This window comes from Geotrypetes seraphini, chromosome 2 (assembly GCF_902459505.1).
Source record: "Geotrypetes seraphini chromosome 2, aGeoSer1.1, whole genome shotgun sequence".
In the NCBI taxonomy this organism is placed as follows: Eukaryota; Metazoa; Chordata; class Amphibia; order Gymnophiona; family Dermophiidae; genus Geotrypetes; species Geotrypetes seraphini.
In genome coordinates this window covers 485,350,646-485,375,911 of record NC_047085.1, presented here as the reverse complement: position 1 = coordinate 485,375,911, position 25,266 = coordinate 485,350,646, and the positions used below count along the sequence as shown (strand labels likewise).

The 25,266-nt window shown below is 44.1% G+C and overlaps 1 protein-coding gene across 16 annotated transcripts in view; it reads right to left on the bottom strand.

Moving 5' to 3' along the window:
• OBSCN (obscurin, cytoskeletal calmodulin and titin-interacting RhoGEF) overlaps positions 1–25,266 on the bottom strand; it is a 762,040-nt gene that overhangs the window by 360,167 nt on the left and 376,607 nt on the right. For 14 of the 16 annotated variants that reach the window (XM_033931804.1, XM_033931806.1, XM_033931805.1 and 11 more), the window contains 4 exons: positions 23,216–23,482; positions 14,646–14,912; positions 13,107–13,373; positions 3,287–3,559 (listed from right to left, as the gene is read on the bottom strand). In XM_033931804.1, the coding sequence (XP_033787695.1) occupies positions 3,287–3,559; positions 13,107–13,373; positions 14,646–14,912; positions 23,216–23,482 (1,074 nt within the window). The remainder of the gene's footprint in view (positions 1–3,286; positions 3,560–13,106; positions 13,374–14,645; positions 14,913–23,215; positions 23,483–25,266) is intronic. The other 2 variants (XM_033931809.1, XM_033931817.1) reach the window with 2 other exon arrangements.

Sequence of the window (25,266 nt, the reverse complement as noted above, 5' to 3'; positions counted from 1 at the left end):
TAAAAGGAAAAAACAAAAGGTGGGTAAAAGATGGCTCCTCCTTCGCCTAAAAGCTCTTGTTTTGGACGTTTAGGGCTTAGGCTTTTTTTAGGTTGATTATATGATGTAAGTTTAGACGTAGTGGTGGTCTGGGCGTTTAAACAGCTGAACGTAGAGGCAGGCCATTATAAAAAAAACTCCTTTTGGACGTTTTTTTTGATAATGGACATTTTCCCTCCTTCTACTTTCACCGTTTAAGGCCTTAGGCCAAAAGGGGACTTAGACGTTTTTTTTGATTATGCCCCTCCACCTGCCTGGCAGTCCTATTTAGCCGTCCGAGTACAGCTCCCGGCCAGCTAAATGGCGCTAAGCTGACTAATCGCCAATATTCAGTGTGACATAGCCGGAAATTCAATGCCAGGGCTGTATCTGATAACCGGCAATGAATTTCTGGTCTTTGTGCAGCTAGGTTTGGCAATGCTGCTCAGTGCCAATATTGGCGGTCCAGTTAGGTTTAGCTGCCAGACAGACCCGCCTACATAGCAGGTCTGTCTTTGGCCGCTATGACCTACCTGGTCAGACAATGAATATCGGCTTGGCGGACAATGTCAAATGTGGCTGTAACTAGATCGGAAAATCAATGCCCGCTGCCAGATATGGCCCTGGCATTGAATTTCCAAGTTTATTAATGACTGCAAGAGGTAGCTGGGCTGCCTCCCACAGTCTGAAACTACGCCTTATAGGGCTTATCCAGGATGTCCATCCATACCATCCTTTCTCTTAGAGATCCCATGCACTTGTCTTAAGCTTTATTGAAGTCTTCATCTCCAAAACTTCAACCAGGAGGCTGTTCCTCAAATTCACCATCCTATCCATGAAGAAAGGTTACTCCTAAGTCTGTTCCCTTTCACCTTCATCCTGTGCACCCCCCCACCTCATTATAGAGTTTCCTTTCAAATGAAAGAGATCCACCTTGTGTATTTATACCACAGAAGTATTTGAACCTCTCTATCATGCCTGCCTTTCTCCCAAAGTTTCTATATTGAGGTCTTTAAGTCTAGTCGCACATGTTTTAAAAAGAAGACCTACTGACCATTTGAGTAGATATTAAATTGTATAGGACTCGAACCAAGGTGGTTCCATGCATTCAGCACTCTGACTTATATATATATATATATATATATATATATATATATATATATATATACACACAGCTCTCCCTCCATATTCGCGGGGGTTAGATGCAGAGCTGACCCATGAATAGCAAATGCAGAGCCGGCCCATGAATAGCAGATACAGAGCCGGCCTGCGAATAGCGAAAAATCGCAAATAAGTTTTTGGACTGGCTCTGACCCACCCTCGCCTCCCTCCTGCGTCCCTGGACCTTACCTGGTGGTCTAGCGGTGACGCGGCGCAGGAGTGATCTTCCTACACTCCTGCTCCGTGCAGAGCCATCATCAAAATGGTTGCCATGAGTTCCCGTTGTAGTCTCGAGACTACAACAGGAACTCACGGCAGCCATTTTGATGACAGCTCTGCACAGGGCAGGAGCATAGGAAGATCTCTCCTGCCTGGCATCACCGCTAGACCATCAGGTAAGGTCCGGGGAGGTTCAAACAGCCTAAAAATAGAAGACAAATAGGAGAAAAATTAGACAAAAAAAAAAAAATTGCGAATAATCAAATTTGCAAATATGGAAATCGCGAATCTGGAGGGAGATCTGTATAAATAAGTTAGAGTGATGAATGCATGAAGCAACCTCCCACAGTGGAAGAGGTAGGGGCCAAAAAATAGCACAGAAATTCAAGGAAACAGTGGATGGAGACAGAATACAAAAGATATTCAGACTTTACAAAAAATAAGTATTTGAATTATTTCAATGTTCCTGCAAAAATAGCCAAATTAGCTAGAACAACTTTTTATGTAAAATGCGATGCAACTTTCCATGAGGAATCACAGGTAGGAGTCATGCAGGCCTTGATAAATCACCAACTCCACATCAATACCCTAATTCTATAAACTTGTTTGCCCAAATTTAGGCTTAGCATGGAAATTTTTATATGCAATTTAAAGAATAAGGTCAGTTGTGTATAGAACTTAATTTAATAATTGGCTGTTAATTGTCATTAACAGCTAATTATTGGCTTTAATTGCAGTTAATTGGCACCAATTAGCAGTTGCATGCGCAACTGCCTTTGGTCACTATTCTAGAAGCTGTATGCACAAATTCTATTGCACACAACTTCTAGGGGGTGTGGATTGGGGAGGCATGGGTGGGTCAGGGTATGCATAGGAGTTAGGCATGCAAGTTATGGAATACTAGAAGTTATGCACCTTACTACCAACAGCTAGGCATGAACACTTACACTGGCCTTTAAATGCTTGTGCCTAAAGTTGGGCACGAAACTTACGCTAGCATTCTATAATGGCAGTTCTAAGGGAAACTGCTGTTACAGAATTTGTACTTACTGTGCATTATCCCATGGCCTAAATTTTAGCACTCTTGAATCTACACACAAATGTCCAAGAATGTAGATTTTCTGTCCCGCCACCTTCTTGTGCTGAGCATCCCCCTAATAGGTGTATCACCACCACCACCCTATTTCTGCATAGGCTAGAGAAAGGAGAAAATCAGGGCAGTGCAGGGTTTTCCAGCATAGGTTTATGCTCAAGCATTGCTACAGCTCACCCCCCTCCATGAGTTCCTGTCAGAAGGGGAAGGATTCATCAGGGCCCGGATAGGAGCCTTGGCTCTCCAAATCTCAGCAGCAATCTTTTAAATGTCAATTAATATGCTTCGATAAACAAAATCTTCTCAGTAAATCTGGGAGTAAATCACAAAAATTTTGCTAGACTTGAATAACGTCTAAAGTTCACTTGTTTCAGCTCTTATATGGAATATTCTGTTTCCTTATTGTCCCAACAGATAAGTCTAGATTTCTGGGTTATGTTCATTGACCAGCAGATGGAGACAGAGACAGTAGTTCTTTGTAATCTGCCCATTAAGGGTACTATATTTCTTTCTCCATCAGCTGGTTGATGGGCATAACTCACAAGTCTAGACTACAGGAAAAAAAATATCAGGTAAGGAGTGGCCTAGTGGTTAGAGCTACAGCCTCAGCACCCTGAGGTTGTGGGTTCAAATCTTGCACTGCTTCTTGTTACCCTGGGCATGTCACTTAATCCTCCATTGCCCCAGGCACACCAGGACAGATAACTTTGATAGGTGGTGTACAAATAAATAAGACATATTTTTTCTATATCTCAGCCTTACACTTAGTTCTATTTGTCTACTGCAGATTCTTACCTTTTACTGTGAGCTTTGCTGTAGATGTGTATGGTCCAACCCTGAAGGATACCATGCCAGAATCATCCTGTGTGACCTGTCTCAGCTTTAGCGTGTGAATCTTGCCTTTGTCAACTGAGATCTCATTCATTTCATTAGGCTGTAAGGCAATGTCCTGAAGCTTCCATTGCACATTCCTGGCATCTTTGTGGGACACCTTACATGCAAACATAACATCTTCTCCTTCAAACACTTCTACATCTTTAAGGCCACTGACTATAGTCACATCGAGCTCTGCAAAGTGACAGCAGCAAAAGAGAAATTCTATCAGATGAAGGAAAATACAGAAAACCCCAAATGACTAAATCTTAGTGCTATGATCTCTATGAGGTATACTGTACGCTACATTTTATTATTTCTTGAACACATGAGCAGACTGCTGGGCGCGATGGACCACTGGTCTGACCCAGCAGCGGCAATTCTTATGTTCTTACAAAGATGATATGGCTTGTTAATGCAATCATTTAGATTTTATTTGTATAAAAATATTAGGATTAATTTAATTATTCATTTCAAGTCCTTTAGGGTCAATTATTTAGCCACGAGGAGACACCCTGGATAACTCCCATGGTCAACACTGACTATCTGGGATTTTTTTTGGCTGTTAAATAGTTTAGTGACTAAGGCCAGGATTCTCTAAATGGCGCCATTGGCAGCCACCTTAAAAAAGGCCACTGAACATATATGTCAGTTTACAGAATCACAGCTTCAGAAAAGGTAGGGGCTGGAAATGTAGGCCAGGCTTTTCAAGGCCTACAATTCTGGCACCTACTTTTTACATGAACCATGTCTACGGAAGTGCTTGACGACGCCTAATGCCACTTCCGGCATTAGCCACGCCTACAGTGGCGTTAGGCATCTTAAAGCACCTCTGTAGGTGTGATGCAGGACTTACATTTTTCATTTTAAAACGGCATTTTCAGCTTAACTTAGGCACCTAACGGCACCTAACTTAAGGCGTTGTTTATAGAATATGGGGCTCATAATTGAAAGAGAAAAACATCCAAAAACCGGCCTAAGTCTGCAGTTGGACGAACATTTCTCAAAAACGTCCAAGTGCTGAAAATAAAAACGGGTTTTGGACGTATTTCTAAACGACCTAGGTCTTCATAGTGCCGCTCAACGTCCAAAGCTAAACGGGGCGTTTCGGGAGGCATGTCGAGGGCGGAAGTTGGGTGGGACGTGGGCTGGCTTAGACTTAGTCGTACAGCATGTATAACCGAAAGTTATACAGCCCAGGATCGACGGAACTTGGACGTTGTGACTTAGACCATGTAAAACATGGTCTAAGTCACAAAAACCCACCTAAACTCACCAGATAAGCACTGCAAACACATAACACAGACCCCCACACACTACCCCAGTGATCACCAACCCCCCTATCCCCCCAAAAATTTTATTCACAACTTTAAATTTCAGCCTAGGAAAGCCTAGTCGTCCAGCACAGAGGCAACTTAAGTCATCTTGGGGGTGGGTTGGGGACCCATAGAGAAGAGGACCCATGCCCATAAGCCCCTGTAATCCCTGCATAAACATGTGCACTGTCCTATACACCCCCAAAACCCTTTTGTACTGGCATATAAGTGGCTCCTGCAGCCATAAGGGCTATTGGGGTGGTAGATAAGTGGGTCTAGGGGATTCTCGAGGTGGTTTTGGGGCTCAATGTCACCTATAAGGGAGCTGTAGTGAGGAGAAGCCATGGCACCTTTTTTGTGAAGTTCACAGCAGTGCCCTGTAAAGTACCCCTGTAAGGTGGAGAAGGCTTCGTCCAAGGCAAGACAAATAATGGGCTGCATCCGTAGGGGTTTTGTCAGCAGAAAACCTGAAGTCATAATGCCGCTGTACAGATCCATGGTGAGACCTCATCTGGAGTATTGTGTTCAATTCTGGAGACCACACTACTGGAAAGATGTGTTGAGAATTGAGTCGGTTCAGCGAATGGCTACCAGGATGGTCTTGGGGCTCAGGGATCTCACGTATGAAGAAAGGCTAAAAAAACTGCGGATATACTCACTGGAGGAACGAAGAGAGAGGGGAGACATGATTGAGACCTTTAAGTATATCACGGGACGTATAGAGGTCAAAGATGATATCTTCTGTCTTACAGGGCCCTCGGTTACCAGAGGGCACTCGCTGAAAGTCAGGGGAGGGAAATTTCATGGTGATGCCAGGAAGTACTTCTTCACCGAAAGGGTAGTCGATCATTGGAACGAGCTACCTCAGCAGGTGATTGAGGCCAACAACGTGTCAGATTTTAAGAGAAAATGGGATATTCACGTGGGATCTCTAGGGGAGTAAAAGTCAGGGAGTGGGTCATTGGTATGGGCAGACTTGATGGGCTGAGGCCCTTTTCTGCCGTCAATTTCTATGTTTCAATGTTTCTAAACTAAACTAAACTAAACTAAGCCTTAGGTTTATATACCGCATCTTCTCCACTGAAGTGGAGCTCGACACGGTTTACAGAGTTTAAAAAATATGGGAAGAGAGAAGAGAAAGAGTTTACAAAGCATAAAAAGAGGGGATGTAATCAGGAGAAGAGATTATTATATGCTAGAGAAAAGCCAGGTTTTCAGTTGTTTTCGGAATAGTTGGAGGGAGTCCAGGTTCCGCAGCGGGACAGTGAGGTCATTCCAGAGGCCGGTGATTTTGGAGAGGAGGGATCTACCCAGTTTACCTGCGTGGAGGATGCCGTGTAGAGAGGGGAAGGATAGTTTATGTCTGTGGGCAGATCTGGTGGTAGTTGGTGTCGGGACGAGGAAGGATAGAGGGATTAGGGGCGGAAGGATGCCATGAATGATCTTGAAAGCCAGGCAGGAGCATTTGAAATGAATTCTGGAAAGTACTGGGAGCCAGTGAAGATTGGTAAGTAGAGGGGAGACGTGGTCATATTTGCGTTTAGCAAAAATCAGCTTAGCCGCAGTGTTTCTATTTAGGTGGCATGTCTGGGTGTGCAGTCTATCACTTTGCAGACCCCTCCCACGTCCAACAGGGCTTGTTCTAGGCGTTTTGGACTTGGACGGAAAGTTGGACGGAAATGTGGTATAAAAATGGACGATTTAGTGACTTGGACGATCAGATCGGCAGGACGTATAATTAGACGATTTTCGAAAGTAAAAAAAAGTTGGATGTATCTTTCGAAAATGTGTCTTAGGCTCTTTTTAACTTTGGACGACTTGAGAGATGGACGTAAATGGACTTAGACATCCCTTTCGATTTAATTTATAGCAGTCCAATTTGGCTGCTAAACTTAGCCGTTCAGCTGATTAATTTTTAGTCACTAACCTTGAATAGTTATCTTGCACTGAATGTTCGCATTTACCCCCCCCCCCACCACACCTTTTACTAAACCGCAATAGCAGTTTTTAGCGCAGGAAGCTGTGCTGAATTCTGTGCGCTGCTCCTGATGCTCATAGGAACTCTATGAGCGTCGGGAGCAACACGGAGCATTCAGTGTGGCTCCCTGCGCTAAAAAATGCTATCACGGTTTAGTAAAAGGTGGGTGGGGGTTAACCGGTTAAGCACAATTTAAGTATTCGGTGCCATTTCTGGCCAGTCAAACAGCGCTGAATATCAGCTAGTTATATTTTAACGGCTGCATATTTCAAAACTGCAACATGTAGGGGGGCGTGGCTTAGCGCGCACACAAAATGGTCGTGTGATCGCAGCGCTCCTCTTACCTGGGCAACCGTTGAATAAATAAAGATTTCCTTTTAAACTGTTTTCGGCTGAAAACATCGGAGAGGACAGCGGGAGCATGGCGAGCACCCGACAGAGTAAGAGTGAAACCGGAGGGGCTGTGAAAAGGCAGAAGCAGGATCAAATTACCCCGAGTAAGGTTCCGCTTCCTGCTGATGTATCAGAGGAGTTAAGCAAAGCTGAAGTTATGGGGGAACTGAGGCAAATCAAACAAATGCTGACAAAGACTGTGAGTAATATGGCAGAACTGAAGGAAGAAATCCTGAATATACACAGACAAATGGAAGTAGCTAATAAAAGAACAACAGAGTTAGAAGTTAAAATGGAGAGCTTAGAATGTGAAGGAAAAAGATGCAAAAATGAGTTTGGAAATAATTCAATTGAAAAGTCAGCTGGAAGATTACGAAAACCGTGGAAGAAGAAAGAATATAAAACTTTTTGGAATACAGGAAAATTTGGAAGGGAAAAATGCAATACAGTTTTTAGAAAATTTAATTCCTAGATTATTGCAGTTGGATTTCAAACAGCCTTTGGAAATAGAACGGGCACACAGGATTCCAATAAAGAGTCTGGAAAATCAAGGGAGACCAAGACCATTAATATTCAAGATGTTAAGATACCAGCAAGCAATAGAAATTTTAAATGCTGCCAAAAAAGATAAAAACTTAAACTATAAAGGATCCAAAATATGGTTTTTACCAGACTTTGCTAAAAATACAGCAAATATTAGGAAGAAATTCCTTGATCTGAGATCTCAATTAAAGGAAAAAGGATATAAGTATGGGTTATATTACCCAGCAAAAATGAGGGTATCTTGTGGGGATAAATCTTTGTATTTTGTTGATCCGGAAAAACTAAAGACCTTTCTTTCAAAATCAGAACCTATGTCATTTTAGCACAATGGGTGTTGAAATGAAGGGATAAATACTAAGACTGGATTGGTGGATATTGAACAAAAAATTAAATATAAAGAACTATGGGACTTTTGTTTGTTGGAAAAAGAAGAATATGCAACAAAGAACAGGAAATAAAAATGAACAAGTGAAAAAGAAAATAAAAGAATGTAAAAAAGAAAGTAGAAAGAAGGATAGACTGGAAAGACATTAAAGTGAAGTTATTAGACTGAACTTTTAGGAGACTGAAAGATGGATGGTTGGAGTAAAGAATGAACAAGAAGGATTAAAGGACTGGACAAATTAACACAAAAGGAAAAGTGAAGACTGAATAGGAAAATAAATAGATGTGAAGAAGAAGAAAGCAGGACTGATAGACTAAAAGGATATTATAAAAAAAAAAAAATGAATGACAATTGGCAGTCAAAAGTCTTTAAGAGTGGATGGATGGAGATAAGAAATAAATATGAAAGTTCAGTTTATTTAATAAGTCAGAAAAGGAGAAAGTAAAGAATGAAAGGACAATAAGGAAAAGATTGCAGAATGGACTAATGATAGAAAGGACAAGTTATATGATATTTAAATGCAAGTAAAGGAAAGGAAAATGAATAATATAAAAGAAAGATACATAAGAATTTATTGGTAGCTGAAGGAATGTAAAGATTGATGTTGTGAAAATATAGTTTTAAAAAGATTGGATTTAATTTGGAGAAGAGGAAATATAAAAAGGGGGAAAAAATTATTTTGAAAATGAAATACAAATGTTTAAATACAAATAGGGGATAAAAACTTATAAAATTGAATTTTTTTTTAACAGAAATATATGAAGAGATGGATATTTGTTGTTGGATATTTAAAGGAGGATAGGAGAAGATGGATTAGATAATATAAGATATAGGAAAATGATACTTTTTATTAAATATATGACTATGATAGAATTTTCTTGAATGAAATAAAATGTTGGGGGAATGAATTAGAGATTGGTGAAATGATAAAAATACATTAATGGAATGTTAGGAAATAAATATGGTTATGTGACTAAAGGTTAAATAATAGATAGAGAAATTAATTACTTTAAAATGGAAAAAGAAGAGAGATATAATTAGATATATTGTGGAGAGGTAGTGAGTTTGTCTCAATAAAGGATAAAGGGGTTATTAATAAATTTTTGTTGCCTGGGGGGGAGGGGGGAAGTTGGGATTACTGTCCAATGTGTGTCCTTAAGCAGTCATTATATTGGGGGGGGAGGGGGGAAGAAGGTGGGTATTAAAGATATTACTAGGATGATTAAGGAAAAGATTAATAAGGGATTGGGCAATTTGGAGGTAAGAATGTGTGCCATGGGGAGAAGTTTTTTAGATCTTAGTTATGGAAGAAGGGAAGAGGAAGATTATGATAAGGAGTATAAAATATATTATGACTTTTAAGATATTTTCTATTAATGTCAATGGCCTGAATCATGTAATCAAAAGGAAAAAGGTATTATCATTTTTAAAGAAGCAAAACGCGGATGTTTATTGTCTGCAGGAGACCCATCTTAATATAAAGGAATCACAGAAACTAACGGGTGGGTGGGTGAAAGAATGTTTTTTTGCTCCAGCAGAGGGTAAAAAAGCAGGAGTAGCAGTTCTTATAAATAAAAAGTGTATGGCCAATTTTAAGATAGTAAATTCAGACCCACATGGAAGATGGCTACATGTTGATATAAGTATGGGAAATAATGCCCTGACGTTGTTCAATATATATGCCCCTAATTCGAATCAATCAGAATTCTTTAAAAAATTTCAGAGTATGTTGTTACCACTGGCTGCTTCTAATTTAGTGGTGGCTGGAGATTTTAATGCTGTAATGGCTCCATTAATGGATAAAAAACCAGGTAAAAGTATAAAATCTTTAGGTTTAGATAATTTGGTTCAATCATGTGATTTGAAGGATATATGGCGTATTCTTCATTTTAATGATCAGGAATTTTCATTTTGTTCACAGGTTCATAAATCATTTTCAAGAATAGATTATATTTTTATTTCATCACATAAGGTGCAGCAAGTGATTAAGACTTCCATTGATCCCATTATCATTTCGGATCATGCGGGAGTATGGATAGATTTACAATTAGATCAATTAGAAAATAGAAGACCTCTTTGGAGATTTGATAATGCATTGCTTGTGGATGAAAAATTTTAAAACACAAATTAGTGATTTCTTTCAAATTAATTTAGTGGAAGATACATCTATTGAAAATGTATGGGACGCTTTTAAAGCGACTATGAGAGGTCATATTATATCATATTCGGCTTTTGTTAGGAAACAGATTAAAAAACAGTATATAGAGTTAGAAAAAGAAATTAAAATACTAGAAACTAAATTGGTAAGCAAATGGGAACATGATGTATTACAAGCTCTTTTGAAAGCAAAAGGTAAATATAACGAAATAGCTTCAAAAATGATAAGAAGAGACTTGTTTTCCAAACAGACAATGTATTATGGAAATTCTAATAAGGCGGGAAGATTATTGGCAAATTATCTTAAAGCAAAAAAAAGAAGAACTAACATTAATGGGATAAAAGATGATAATGGTATAATAACCAATCAAACGGATATAATTTTAAAGCAATTTCTAAAATTTTATAAGGACCTGTATTCTTCCGAGCCTTATTTGGAGAGGCAAAAAGATGGTAAAAATTTTTTAGATTTAATTATTGGACCTAAGGTTCCTGATCATATAAAACGGAGTTTAGATGAACCTATATCATTAAAAGAATTAGAAACAGCGTTGAGATCTCTTAGAGTTGGATCCGCTCCAGGTGGTGATGGTTATACAGTAGAATTTTATAAAACATTTCAAAATGTCCTTTCCCCATATTTACTAAATTTATATCAGACACAACTTATAAAAGGTGATATTAAAGGTACTATGGCTGAATCAATAGTAATTGTTTTGCCTAAGCCAAATAAAGATCCTACTTTGGTTTCAAACTACAGGCCTATATCTTTAATAAATGTGGATAATAAACTTTTGGCAAAAATTTTGGCTTTGATATTAGCCAAAGCTCTCCCACATATTATAGACACGCATCAGACGGGTTTCGTTGCTAAAAGACATTCCTCTAATAACTCTAGATTATTGTTTCATATGTTAAATTTATCAAAAAAAATGGATGAACCGGCTTTTACAGTTTCCTTGGATGTAGAAAAAGCGTTTGATAGGGTAGAATGGAATTTTATGTATCAGGCTTTAGAATGGTTTGGTATAGGTTCTGGATTTATACAAATGGTAAAAACATTGTATAGCTTCCCGATTGCAAGATTAAATATTAATAATATGATATCTGATGGTTTTCAATTGCAGAGGGGAGTTAGACAAGGTTGTCCTTTATCTCCTTTGTTATTTGATGTTGTATTAGAACCCTTATTGTTAGCAATACAGCAAGCAAGGGGGATACAGGGTATTCCATATTCTGATATTCTGATATGGAATATAAAATTTCGGCTTATGCGGATGACATTTTACTTTATTTGAGGAATCCAGAGTCTACCTTATCTTGTCTATTGGAATTAATTGATATGTTTGGCAAATTTTCAGGTTATAAAATTAACTGGAGTAAGTCTGAACTTATACCTTTAAATGTTCATTGTGTAAAAGGATTATTTGACGCTTTTCCGTTCATATGGAAAGAAGAAGGATTTAAATATCTTTGCATATGTGCCAAAATTCTGCCTAAGCGCTATTGGACAAATACACGCATATCTAGTATAGCACATTTCTTACAGGTAGGCATACACATAGGTGGAACTGGAGTGGAATATGGGTGGGACTTGGTACTCAGCTCACCCAACTTATTCAATATTAATGTCTATGGGGCTCAAGGATCTCACGTATGAAGAAAGACTGAATAAACTGAGGCTGTACTCACTTGAGGAACGAAGAGAGAGGGGTGATATGATTGAATCGTTTAAGTACATCACGGGCCATATCGAGTCGGAAAAAGATATCTTCTACCTCGACCACCAGGGGGCATCCGCTGAAAATCAGGGGAGGGAAGTTCCATAGCGACTCCAGAAAATACTTCTTCACTGAAAGAGTGGTGGATCATTGGAACAAACTCCCACTGCAGGTGATTGAGGCCAACAGCGTGTTGGACTTTAAGAGAAGATGGGATATTCACATGGGATCCCTAGGGAAGTGAAACCAGAGGGCGGGTATTTGGAATGGGCAGACTTGGTGGGCTATAGCCCTTTTCTGCCGTCTTTTTCTATGTTTCTCTGCACATACTTACACCATTTCTGTGGCTCAGAGTGTATTTGCACCTTACTTATAGGTGTATATTTTTGCTGTTACGCTGGTATACTATAAAAAAAAGTAGGTACCTATGCTCCCTTATAGACCAGGCTCCTATCAAGCATCCAGTTATAAAATTACCCTCTAAACCAGTGTCCCGCAAACTTTTTTTTTTTGTCTGGCACACTAACGAAGCAAACGTTTTTCTGTGACACGCCCACAACCCTGCCCCACTCTGCACAGGGTTTTTCAGGGATGACATCACAGCACAGTAGTTCTCAGTCTCCCTCTGCTGGAAGCACAGCAACAAGCCAAATATCTGGACTGGCTGGTTTGGTGGGGCGATAAGGAATTTCATTTATAGAGGACTTTATGTACTGCTGCATAGATAATTGTGAGACAATAACACCTAGATATTTCTCCTTCCTGCTCAGGAAGTACCACGTCATTAAGCCACTGAGGCAGTCTCACATAATACAATCATAACAATGTCTCAATGTTGGATAAATTAATCACCATCCCGTGAAAGTTCAGCCAGGCAATCATACTTTGCACAATTAAGCTGTGGAATATACAACTTGACAGTGTAGTTAAAGCTAGTCGTAAAAAAAAGGTTTGGATAAGTTTCTGAAGAGATCCTTTGGCAACTATTAGCCAGATAAACTAGGAGGGCATCACTTCTAGAAATGTAGAACAGGGCATAAGTCCTATTAGGATCTGCTAAGTACTTCTAAGAGACCAGAATTGGCTACTGTTGGAAAGAAGATGCTGGGCTCAATGATCTACTTGTCTGATCCAACAGGGTATGTCTCTCTTATGAAGATACACAGGTTCTTAGGTATCATTATGAATCCTTCAATGGATTTCAATTCTCAGATCGTGATTAGTTTCTAAATTTAAACATTCCACTAACCGTTCACTTTAAGCTTAGCTGTGGTTTGTTGGTATCCTGTATCACAGGTATACTCGGCCACATCATCTGCTTCGGCTTGAGGGATCACAAGTTCAGCGACTGATCCATCCATCTTAATTTCATATTTAGCACATGGGTGGAGCACCATTGAGTCTTTCCGCCATTCCACAGAGGCATTCGACTTTGTAAGCTCACAGCAAAGTTTAACTGCAGCACCTTCATCCACTTCCAAGTCCTTTAGCTGCTTTTTGAATAAAACTGGAATAGCTATTGAGAGAAACAAGTGAACGGATCTTAGTCTACGGCAACACATGTCTTGCATGTGGATGATTAAAAGCTGCAGTGTGACTGGTTAATGAAACTATGGGCTCCTTTTACTAAGCTGTGTTAGCATTTTTTGCGCATACTAAACCCACACTACACGGCTAGAACTAATGCCACTAAGGATTTTGTCGACTTCAATCATATCTCCCCTCAGCCGTCTCTTTTCCAAGCTGAGAGCCCTAACCTTTCTAGTGTTTCCACATAAGAGATAGGTTCCATCCCCTTTATCATCTATTGTACCCCTTGACAAGAAATAATAATAAAAATAAATTTGGAAAGAAAAATTAGTCTAAGCAAAAAAAAAAAAAAAAGGGTAGAAGAAACCACATAATATCAGGATGACAACAGGAATGCTAAAAAAATATATTAAAAAATCAAGGTAGCTAAAGTTAATATCCCTTTTGGTGCTTAAGGAGACTGAGACCCTATTGCTGATTGTGGATCTACCTCTGCTTGAGGAGGACTATTGATCATGGATGGACCTTGCATGAGGGATGCTATTGATTGTGGTTGGATCTTTGCTTGAGCAGTATCACTGGAGACTTGGCTCAAATCTTTAAGTGAGTGACAGACTGAGTTATTGCAGAGTCAGCCTACACTTACAGAATTAATTTCAAGTATACCCTCCCCCTTTTACCAAGCAGTGTTAGGCTTTTTTTTTTTTTATCACTGTGGCAGTATTAGCTCCGATGCTCATAGGAATTCTATGAGCGTCAGAGCTAATTCCGACGTGACTGGTCATAAAAAAAGCCTAACGTGACATCGTGAAAGGGGGGTGAGGGGCGGAGTAAATGAGGTGTAGCAAAGATAAACAGACTCCAGAGGAAGGCAGAATTTGCCAAAACATGGACTGTGTTGGGTCCAACCGTTCATTACTCTACGTGTGACGTGCTACTTCACCCCTGCGGTTTTACTACTTTGATTTTTTTTAATAAATTTTTTTAATAAATTTTTTTTTTAGCATTCCTGATACTGTGTGGTTTCTTCCACCCTTTTTAGCTTGCTTTCTTATAACACTGTTTGTAAGTTGGCTCGTATTTTAGATGTCACTAAGATGCCACAAGAGAAGAATTGTATCAGGAAGTGGTTCTTATAATCTAATAGATTTTTGAAGGACTCAAGAGGACCTCAGTTACCTACCACTTATAATTTACAGTTATGTAATTGAGACTCTCATATCACCTTCTCTACTATTAAGAATCCTATAGTGTTTACCTTTCACTGTTAAAGAAGCTCTGGTTTCCTGGTCCCCAGAACTGCAGCTGTACTCCCCAGTATCTTCTAGTTTTAGGTCACATATCGTAAGTTCTGCAATGTATTCCTTCTGTTTCATCTCATACTTGTTTCCTGATTGGAGTTCCAGACTTCCCTTCCTCCACACCAATGGGACATTGGGCTTTGAAACCTCACAGCACAAGGTAACTGCATCTTCCTCCTGACCTTCCTTATTCTGAAGAGGTTGTCTGAATACAACAGGCAGTGCTTGGAAAAACAAAAAATGGTAAAATGTAGCGTCTTTTCTGTTTAAAATGCAAAGAAAATCTTTCAGATTTTTGGTCAAAAATAACAATACACAGAGGAAACATTCAGCAGCCCATTTAAAGCTATGGGTATTTTCAAGGTCAATTCCGTGCAGCTTTGAAAGGAGAAATTAGGTTCTTACCTGCTAATTTTCTTTCTATAAGACTCTCCAGACCGGCAGTTCACTGATGGGTAATAACTCACCATGACAAGCAGGTGGAGACTGAGACAAAACTTTTGGCTGTAATGCAAGTAGCTGTGCTTCCCCCTAAAATAACCAGTCTGTTGAATAGCCAAGCAGAACTAAGAAGTGCTAATTAGAACAATAACAACACTCCTAACAGGAGAAACAACTAACATAGAGCAATACTGTTGGAAACTGCATAGAAAAATACCCATCAGCAAATGTCCCCACAGCTACGCCAGCTGAGCCAAAGCCGCTGTTCTTTTAAGCTCCCTGACCCTATTAAAATACTAGAACCTGCAGAAAAAAAAATCACACTCTTCACGCGAATCCCACAAGAACAACAGACAGTCAGACAGGATGGGGACTGTGCCAGTCTGGAGAGTATATAAGAAAGAAAATTAGCAGGTAAGAACCTAATTTCTCCTTCTTTAACGCCTCTCCAGACCGGCACAGTTCACTGATGAGACATACCAAAGCAGTATCCATCATGGGTAAGACCCCCAGAGGGCCGCCACCAGAACACACTCACTGAACACCGCGTCCCAATGCACCTGAACGTCCCGGTAGTGTCACACAAAGGAAAACAGAGAAGACCAAACTGCAGTTTTACAGATATCCATTGGAGGCACAAGAGAAGACTCAGCCCAAGAAACTGCCTTGACCCCAAGTGGAATGAACCTTGAGAAATTCCGGAACAGGTTTCAAGAAATATGTTCAGATACCTTAACTCCCACCCCCTCCCTCTCCTCCCCGGTAAATTCCCCTCTCAAAGCCTCCACTTTTCTGGTAATTTTTTCCTTTTCTAAATATCAACCAAGAATACAGTTCCCTAAAATGTAAAGCTCCTGGAAATGTCTAGCTTTCTTAGTTGTTATCCTATTTGTAATATTGCCTAGAAATGTCCAATTCTTATTTGTTATCTAATTCGCAATATCTCCTGGAAATATCCAGCTCTCTTATCTCACTTGTAACCAAAAAATTGTAACTATCCTGGAAATGTCCAGTTAGCTCTTTTATAATTCGCCTAGAACTGCAAGGTACAGGCAGAATAGAAGTCACTAATGTAATGTAAAGTTTCTTCTGAAGAAGGTATGCGATCCAGCAAGCAATGGTAGCCTTGGAAGCGCCATCCCCCTTACGAGGACTCGCTAAGAGGACAAAAAGATGATCCAACTTCCGGAACTCCTGGGTCTGCTGAACATAAGAGCAAAGAACCCGATAGACATCCAACTTACGCAATTGCCTCTGCTCTAACAAGATCTCCTGACTACCCAAGACCGGGAGGACTATGGACTGGTTGACATGGAAAGGCGATACCACCTTCGGCAGAAAAGAACAGGCCGCAGCACAACATGCTCCCTAGAAAACTCCAGGAAGGGAGGCCTACAAGAGAGACCCTGCAGTTTCAGACCAGCAGTGTCTCAGGATTTTTTTTTTTCTGTCAGAACAGACTCCACTTGCTCTCTAAGCCATATGCCTTGCCAGTATCGGTGGCAAGGTTTACAGCTGAGGCACCTCTAGAAAAATTTTGGGGAGGTCGAGGAAATGGGGGGAGGGACTCAACTCGTGACCCGTCGAGTGTAACACCCCCCGAGGTCGGATGGACCTTCAAAGGGTTTCCCCAAGCTCAGTCCAACACCAGACGGGGACAAAGGAGAAATTAGGTTCTTACCTGCTAATTTACTTTCTTTTAGCTTCTCCAGACCAGTAGAGGTTAACTTTACGATTGGGTATATATCTAATCATGACCAGCAGGTGGAGACTGAAAACAAAACTTTGGGACAGTATATCCTAGCCCCTCCTCTCTATTTCCCTCAGTCTGCCGAATAGCCAAGCAGAACCAAGAACTGGAAACAACAGAGAGAAAAAACAATACTCCGAAAGGAGTAACCAATAACATACCCAAAAAATGCTGTTGGAAAATGCAGAGGAGAAATTCCCGAAGGAAGAAGGTCCCCACAGCTCGCCAGCTAAGCCAGCCGAGCCACAGCCGCTGTTCTTCAATTCTCCCCGGCCCTAGAAAAATACTAGAACCCGCAGCAAAAACCAAAAACTGCCCGCGCAACAGCCCCAACAACAACAACAACAGACAGGGTGGGGACCTCTACTGGTCTGGAGAAGCTAAAAGAAAGTAAATTAGCAGGTAAGAACCTAATTTCTCCTTCTTTAGCACTCTCCAGACCAGTAGAGGTTAACTTTACGATTGGGACGTACCAAAGCAGTCCCTCTCACGGGCGGGACCCCCGAAGGGCCGATACCAGAACACGCTCACCGAACACCGCGTCCCGACGCGCCTGAACATCTACCCGATAATGCCGAACAAATGAATGCAAGGAGGACCAAACCGCAGCCTTACAAATATCCACCGGAGGCACGAGCGACGACTCAGCCCAAGAAGCCGCCTGACCCCTAGTGGAATGAGCCTTGAGAAACTCCGGAACCGGCTTCTGACTCAGAAGATAAGCGGAAGCGATCGTCTCCTTGATCCAGCGCGCAATAGTAGCCTTAGAAGCGCCAGCCCCCCCGACGAGGACCCGCCAGAAGCACAAAGAGATGATCGGAGCTCCGAAAATCCCGGGTCCGCTGCACATAAGCATGGAGGACCCGACCGACATCCAACTTGCGCAGCTGTCGTTGCTCAGAAGAACCCTCCCGACTACCCAAGACCGGGAGGACCACCGATTGATTGACATGAAAAGGAGAAACTACCTTCGGCAGAAAGGAAGGAACAGGCCGCAAAACAACCCGCTCCTTTGAAAACTCCAGGAAGGGAGCCCTACAAGAGAAAGCCTGTAGCTCCGACACCCGTCTAGCGGAAGTAATGGCCACCAAAAAGACCGACTTCAGCGTAAGGTCCTTCAACGAACAGCCATCCAACGGCTCGAAAGGAGGGCGCACTAGAACAGAGAGAACCAGATTGAGATCCCAAGAGGGAATCGAGGGCCTTATGGGAGGCCTGAGCAACTTGGCCGCCCTAAGAAAGCGAATCACATCAGGAATGGCTGACAAACGCTGACCTGTCACCAGCCCCCGAAAAGCCGACAGGGCCGCCAGATGAACCCGAAGAGAAGACCAGGCCAGGCCCCTATCCAGGCCATCCTGCAAAAACTCTAGAATGTTAGGCAGAGAAGCGCGAAAGGAGACCACTCCCCGCGCTCGGCACCATTCCTCAAAAAGACGCCAAACCCGTACATAAGCCCGAGAGGTAGAAAGCCTCCGGGACCCCAAAAGTGTAGAGATCACCTTGTCGGAATATCCCTTCTTACTCAGGCGGCCCCTTTCAAGAGCCAAGCCGTAAGACAAAAGGGAGACGGGTCGAACATAGGAATGGGACCCTGCGTCAGAAGATCGCACTCGAGAGGCAGAGGAAGAGGATCCGCCACCAGATGCCTCACCAGATCCGCATACCACGGACGACGAGGCCAATCCGGAGCCACCAAGACCACCAGCCCCGGATGGCGAACAATGCGAAGCAGTACTCTGCCTACTAATGGCCAAGGAGGGAACACATACAACAGCCCCTCCGTTGGCCACGGTTGGACCAGAGCATCCAGACCCTCGGCCAGACCGTCCCTGCGACGACTGAAGAAGCGGGGTACTTTGGCGTTGCCACTTGTAGCCATCAGATCCATCAGGGGCTGCCCCCAAGCACGCACTAGCAACTGAAACGCCTCGGCGCCGAGACACCACTCTCCCGGATCCAAGAAGTGACGACTGAGGAAGTCCGCCTGAACGTTTTCTACCCCGGCAATGTGAGAGGCCGAGAGGTCCAGAAGATGCGACTCCGCCCAAACCATGAGCCGAGCCGCCTCCTGCGCCACCAGAGTGCTCTTGGTGCCCCCCTGACGATTGACATAAGCCACCGCCGTGGCATTGTCCGACAGGACTCTGACCGACTTGCCCAACAAAAGGGAGTGGAAAGCCAACAGCGCCAGCCGGACCGCCCTGGTCTCCAACACGTTGATCGACCAGGAGGCCTCCTCCGTGGACCAGGTTCCCTGAGCAGAGTGACCCAGACACTGGGCCCCCCAACCCAGGAGACTCGCATCCGTAAGGAGCACCGTCCACTGCGGAAGATCCAGACCCACCCCCTGAACTAGGTGAGGGGTCCGGAGCCACCAACGCAGACTGCAGCGCGCCAAGCCTCGCAGGGGAACCGGAACATCCATCCCGTGCCTCTGGGGAGACCACCTCCGGAGCAGAGCATACTGAAGAGGACGCATGTGGGCCCGCGCCCACCTCACCACGTCCAGGGACGCCGCCATCGACCCCAGGACCTGGAGGAAATCTCGCGCCCGAGGACACCGGGACGCCAAAAGCAGGCGAATCTGAGACTGCAATTTGCTCACCCGGGCCTCTGGGAGGAAGACCTTCCCCAAGGAGGTGTCGAACAGCACCCCGAGGTACTCCAGACGCTGAGCCGGAACCAACCGACTCTTGGAAAGGTTGACCACCCAGCCCAGCGACCGGAGAAACTCCACCACCCGAGCCGTAACCCGGTAGCTTTCCTGCAACGACTTGGCCCGAATTAACCAGTCGTCCAGGTAGGGGTGTACCAGAATGCCCTCCGACCGCAAGGCTGCCGCGACGACCACCATCACCTTGGTGAACGTCCGGGGAGCCGTGGCCAGCCCAAAGGGAAGCGCACAGAACTGATAGTGCCGACCCAAGATCGCAAAGCGCAGGAAACGCTGATGAGAGGTCCGAATAGGAACATGCAAGTAGGCCTCCGTCAGATCGAGAGAAGTGAGAAACTCCCCCGGCTGAACCGCCAGAATGACCGACCGCAGCGTTTCCATACGGAAAGAGGGAACCTTGAGAGCCCTGTTGACCCCTTTCAAATCGAGGATGGGCCGAAAAGTCCCCTCCTTCTTGGGCACCACAAAGTAAATGGAGTACCTGCCCGTGCCCCACTCCGGGGGGGGCACCGGAACTACTGCCCTGAGATCTAGCAAGCGCTGAAGGGTCTGGCGAAAAGCCTGCTTCTTCCCCGGAGTCTGACACGGAGAAGCGAGGAAAAAATCCGGCAGAGAGCGGGCGAACTCCAGGGCATAACCGTCCCGCACCACCTCCAGGACCCACTGATCGGACGTGATCTCGGCCCATTTGGGAAAAAAGTCGCGCAGCCGGGCCCCCACCGGAACCAAGGGGGGCGCCGGCAAGGCGTCATTGTGCAGGACGGGAAGCGGGGGAACCGGCGGAGGGGTTCCCTGCCCCCCGACGGGCCCCCCGAAAGGGCTGCATGCGCTGGAAGAACCGACCCCGGGAAAACCCCGGAGACTGGAAAGAAGCAGCCCCACGCCCAGGGCGATACTTGCGAAATTCCCGCAAACGCCCCCGGGCCGCACCCCCCCGAGACGCCGGGCGGGCACGGTCCTCCGGCAAACGGGGAACTTTCGAGTCCGACAGAGTCTGAATTAACTTATCCAAGTCCTCTCCAAATAAAAACGACCCCCGAAAGGGAAATTTAGAAAGCTTAGCTTTGGACGCAGCATCCGCCGCCCAAGCGCGCAGCCACAACACACGCCTTGCGGCCACGCCAAAAGCCATGGACTTAGCCGAGATCCGCACCAAGTCATACAGAGCATCCGAGAGGAATGAGGCAGCCATCTCAATCTTCGCTACCTCCTGATCCACCAGAGACCAGTCGTCAGACTCTCGATCCAAGACCCGCTCCGCCCACCGAAACACGGCGCGAGCGACCAGTCCCCCACAAATAGCCGCCTGGACCCCAAAAGCAGAGACTTGAAAATTTTGCTTAAGGATGGTCTCCAATTTGCGCTCCTCAGAGTCCCGCAAGGCAGAACCGCCCTCAACAGGCACGGTATGCCGCTTGGAAATAGCCGAGACCACCGCATCCACGACTGGCGAAGCTAACGTAGCCCGATCCCCTTCAGGAATGGGATACAGGCGAGCCATGCTGCGCGCCAGCCGAAACGGCGTCTCCGGCGTTTTCCACTGCTCAAGAATAATATCCCGAATATCCTGATGCATAGGAAAAGAGCGGGAAACGGAACGGATCCCTCGTAACAGAGGGTCCCCCACACGCGGAGTCTCCGGCGGCGCGTCCTCAAAACGCAAAGCCGAAGAAACCTGTTGAATAAGGTCAGGCAGCTCATCTCTCTGAAAAAGGCGCACCACGGACGCCTCGTCAGTGGAGAACGGGAAACCCGACAACCCGCCGCCAGCTTCCGTCCCCTCCAGAGGGTCCTGGAATTCCTCAGAAGGGTCCAGGTCCTCCTCCATACCGACACGTTCCTCCGACCACAAATCCTCGTCCCACGACACCCGCGGACGCTTGGACAAGAGAGGCGGCGGAGGGGACGTCACGTCAGACGAGAGAGGCAAAGCCGCAGGGAGCGCGGAGGAAACCCCACCCCCCGAGACCCCCTGGGCGCAACCGGGACCCCCAGCCGCCTGAAAATAGGCTTTGCATAATGAAAAGAAAAAATCAGGGGAAAAACCCCCCGAGGGTCCCAAGGGACTCCCTGCCACAGCAGGGGACCCAGCAGAAACCTGCCCCTGCTTAGACAAAACAGGGGGAAGGTCACCTGAGGTGGAAGACAAAATGGAGGGGCCAGACAGAGAAGATGGCGTCTTTCCCGCCAAAACAGCTCCCTCCACAGCCTGAAGCGGCTGAGAGACCTGAATAGTCTCAGCCGCTAAAACAGGCAAGCCGGCATCAGCTGTCAAAATATCAGCTGAGAGGGAATCCTCTAAAACCCGACCGTCGGCGGCTCGGGGAATCCCTCCGTGGGCGGACGGAGAAGACCGGGCTTCTCCACCGTTCCCTGCCGACTCGCGAGGCACCATCGGCGGGGAGCTCTGGGCGCCTGCAGCCGCTGCCGACGGAGCTCCTCCACCGCACCGGCCTGAACACCGCTTGCACAGGCCGGCCGCGAGTGCCTCGCGTCTGGAGCACAATGAGCACTTTTTCCCTTTAGAAGTGCTCATTGCTCCATACGCGACCTAGCTGTAAAAAAGTGCCGGTTAGTTGAAAAAATACAGTAAAATACAGTTTTCTTAAAGGGATACAACCCTCCAGACCAGCACTACCTCAGGATTTTTTTTTTTTTTTTTTTTTTTTACAGAACAGACTCCACAGGCTCTCGAAGCAATATGCCTTGCTTGATTTAGGGGGCAAGGCTTACTGCTGAGGCTCCTCTAAAAAAATATGGGGAGGTGGAGGAAGTGGGGGGAGGGACCCCGCTCGTGACCCGCCGGGTTTGACACCCCCGAGGTCGGACGAACCCCCAAACAGAGTCCGTCCAAGCTCCGTCCGGCTAAAAACAGGGACAATAAACCTCTAAACAAATTCCAACAGCCCTACCAAGGGAGATGGGTACAGATCACTCAACACCTGCTGGAGACTGAAAGAAGACTGAGGGAAATAGAGAGGAGGGGCTAGGATATACTGTCCCAAAGTTTTGTTTTCAGTCTCCACCTGCTGGTCATGATTAGATATATACCCAATCGTAAAGTTAACCTCTACTGGTCTGGAGAGTGCTAAAGAAAAGGCCATTAAACAAATTCCAACAGCCCTACACTAACCAAGGGAAGCTGCCACAGCTTACCACACCTGCTGAAAGACTAAGAACAGACTCGTTATTATGGAGGGAAGCACAACTATAACATAATATAACATAGACTCTTATATACTGCAACTACCTCACGGTTTTGTGCGATTCACAAGTCAAGAAATACTAAGCAACATAGTATGATCACAGCAAATGAATCAAAATATTTGTCAAACAAAAATGTTTTCAACATTTTTCTAAAAGCCAAATAGGAAGTATTTGTATTACAGCCAAAAGTTTTTGTCTCAGTCTCCACCTGCTGGTCATGGTGAGCTATTACCCATCAGTGAACTGTATCAGTCTGCAGAGATGCTAAAGAAATTACGTTAGGTTCCTAGATAAGCTAGGCTAGCTGACCTAGACATCTAACTTTAGATATCTTTTATAGAATCAGGGCCTATCTAGACCTGATGTGGGTTTATACTTGTGATTACTTTGATTGCATCTATATGGGCAAGTAAAAAGAAGAACAGCATTATTTTAGAAATTTTTATTTATACCATTTACTGTCAAGGCTGCTGTTGTCTGGTGCTCCCCACATATACAAGTATAATCTCCTGCATCTTTCGCTTCCAAGTCATGGATCAGCAGCTTAGCAACAGGACCTTCCAGCCTCATTTTGTACTTGTCGCTTGGTTTCAGTGACCTGTGTCCCATCTTCCACTCTACTGAAGCAGCGGGCTTTGTCAGCACACAGCACAAGGAGGCTGTTCCACCTTCAATGGCTTCCTCATTTTTCAATTCTTCTTTGAAATGTGGTGAAAGTTCTAGAGAAATCAAAACGGGCACAAATGTAAGCTATCTTTTTTTTTTTTGAACGATCAACAGGGTGAAAAAAAACCCTACATGGATGACTGATGTTGGGGGGTATTAGCAGAAATCATTCATCTGAGGTGCAAGCTTCATCTTATGATGAACATCTAACATGTCAGCTCAAAAAAAAAGAAATCAAGCAGTAGAAAGGAACGTATCCATAAAAGATTAATATGAACAAATCGGTAAATGGTTCATCTCCAAGTTACATCAATCCTCATTTTAACCGGTACTACACAAACAAGAAATCCCATAGAATACAACTGTTCGCCTTCCCCTCGCTAAAACTTTGTCACCTCAAAAGATTCCTAGACAAAACCTTCGCCTTCCAAGCAGCCAAGCTGAACTCATGGCTTGCCCAAATGATACTCGAGGCCCCCACTTACCTCGGCTTCAAAAAATCACTAAAACTTACCTATTCAGCGAACAAGACCCCTAAGGGCCCCCCCACTTTTCATTACACTTCGCCCCCCCTAATTCACCCCCTGCTCTTCTCCTCCTCCACGATAGCTTCTCTATTCTTGACCTCCCCCAATCTCCCCTCCTCCTCTACCAAGTTTGGTCAAAAATGTGTTATATAGATGATAAATTGTTGTAAATCTGCCGTCAACGCGGATCCTAATCTAACTGATGTAAACCGCCTAGAACTCGCCGGGTATGGCGGTATATAAGAATAAAATTATTATTATTATTATTAATATGTGTGATTAGAGATATCAAAATCAGGCATAATGCTGCTGCCCACTACCTGAAAAAATTTGACCACATAACTCCATTCTACCAAAAATTACATTGGCTTCCTGTTGAGGGACGAGTTCCCTTCAAATTTGGATGCCTCATTTACAAAGCCATACATGGCCTACTACCTAACAGCTCAGTTCTTGTTCTCGTCGCCAAGCCCCTCCACACGTTCCCAATCATTTTTTACCTACCCTTCAGTCAAAGGCTATATGCAGAAAAGATTCATTAACCAACTCTTATCATACCAAGTTGCTTCCAGGAATCCTGGACTGGGCCAAATGGTTAGAATATCAACATCATATATGCATTTTAGAAAGCTATTAAAAACCCATCTGTTCTCGAAATTCTTGTAATCCCTTCAAAGCAGCATAATGATGGGAAACTATCGTTAAACTTTTTGATGCCAATATTCTATCAATTGTAGCTCACTGACAATGGTCAGCCCCATCTCTTTTGTAAACCGCATAGAACCGAAAGGCTTTTGCGGTATTTAAAGGAGAAATTAGGTTCTTACCTGCTAATTTACTTTCTTTTAGCTTCTCCAGACCAGTAGAGGTTAACTTTACGAATGGGTATATATCTAATCATGACCAGCAGGTGGAGACTGAAAACAAAACTTTGGGACAGTATATCCTAGCCCCTCCTCTCTATTTCCCTCAGTCTGCCGAATAGCCAAGCAGAACCAAGAACTGGAAAACAACAGAGAGAAAAAACAATACTCCGAAAGGAGTAACAAATAACATACCCAAAATGCTGTTGGAAAATGCAGAGGAGAAATTCCCGAAGGAAGAATGTCCCCACAGCTCGCCAGCTAAGCCAGCCGAGCCACAGCCGCTGTTCTTCACTTCTCCCCGGCCCTAGAAAAATACTAGAACCCGCAGCAAAAACCAAAAACTGCCCGCGCAACAGCCCCAACAACAACAACAACAGACAGGGTGGGGACCTCTACTGGTCTGGAGAAGCTAAAAGAAAGTAAATTAGCAGGTAAGAACCTAAT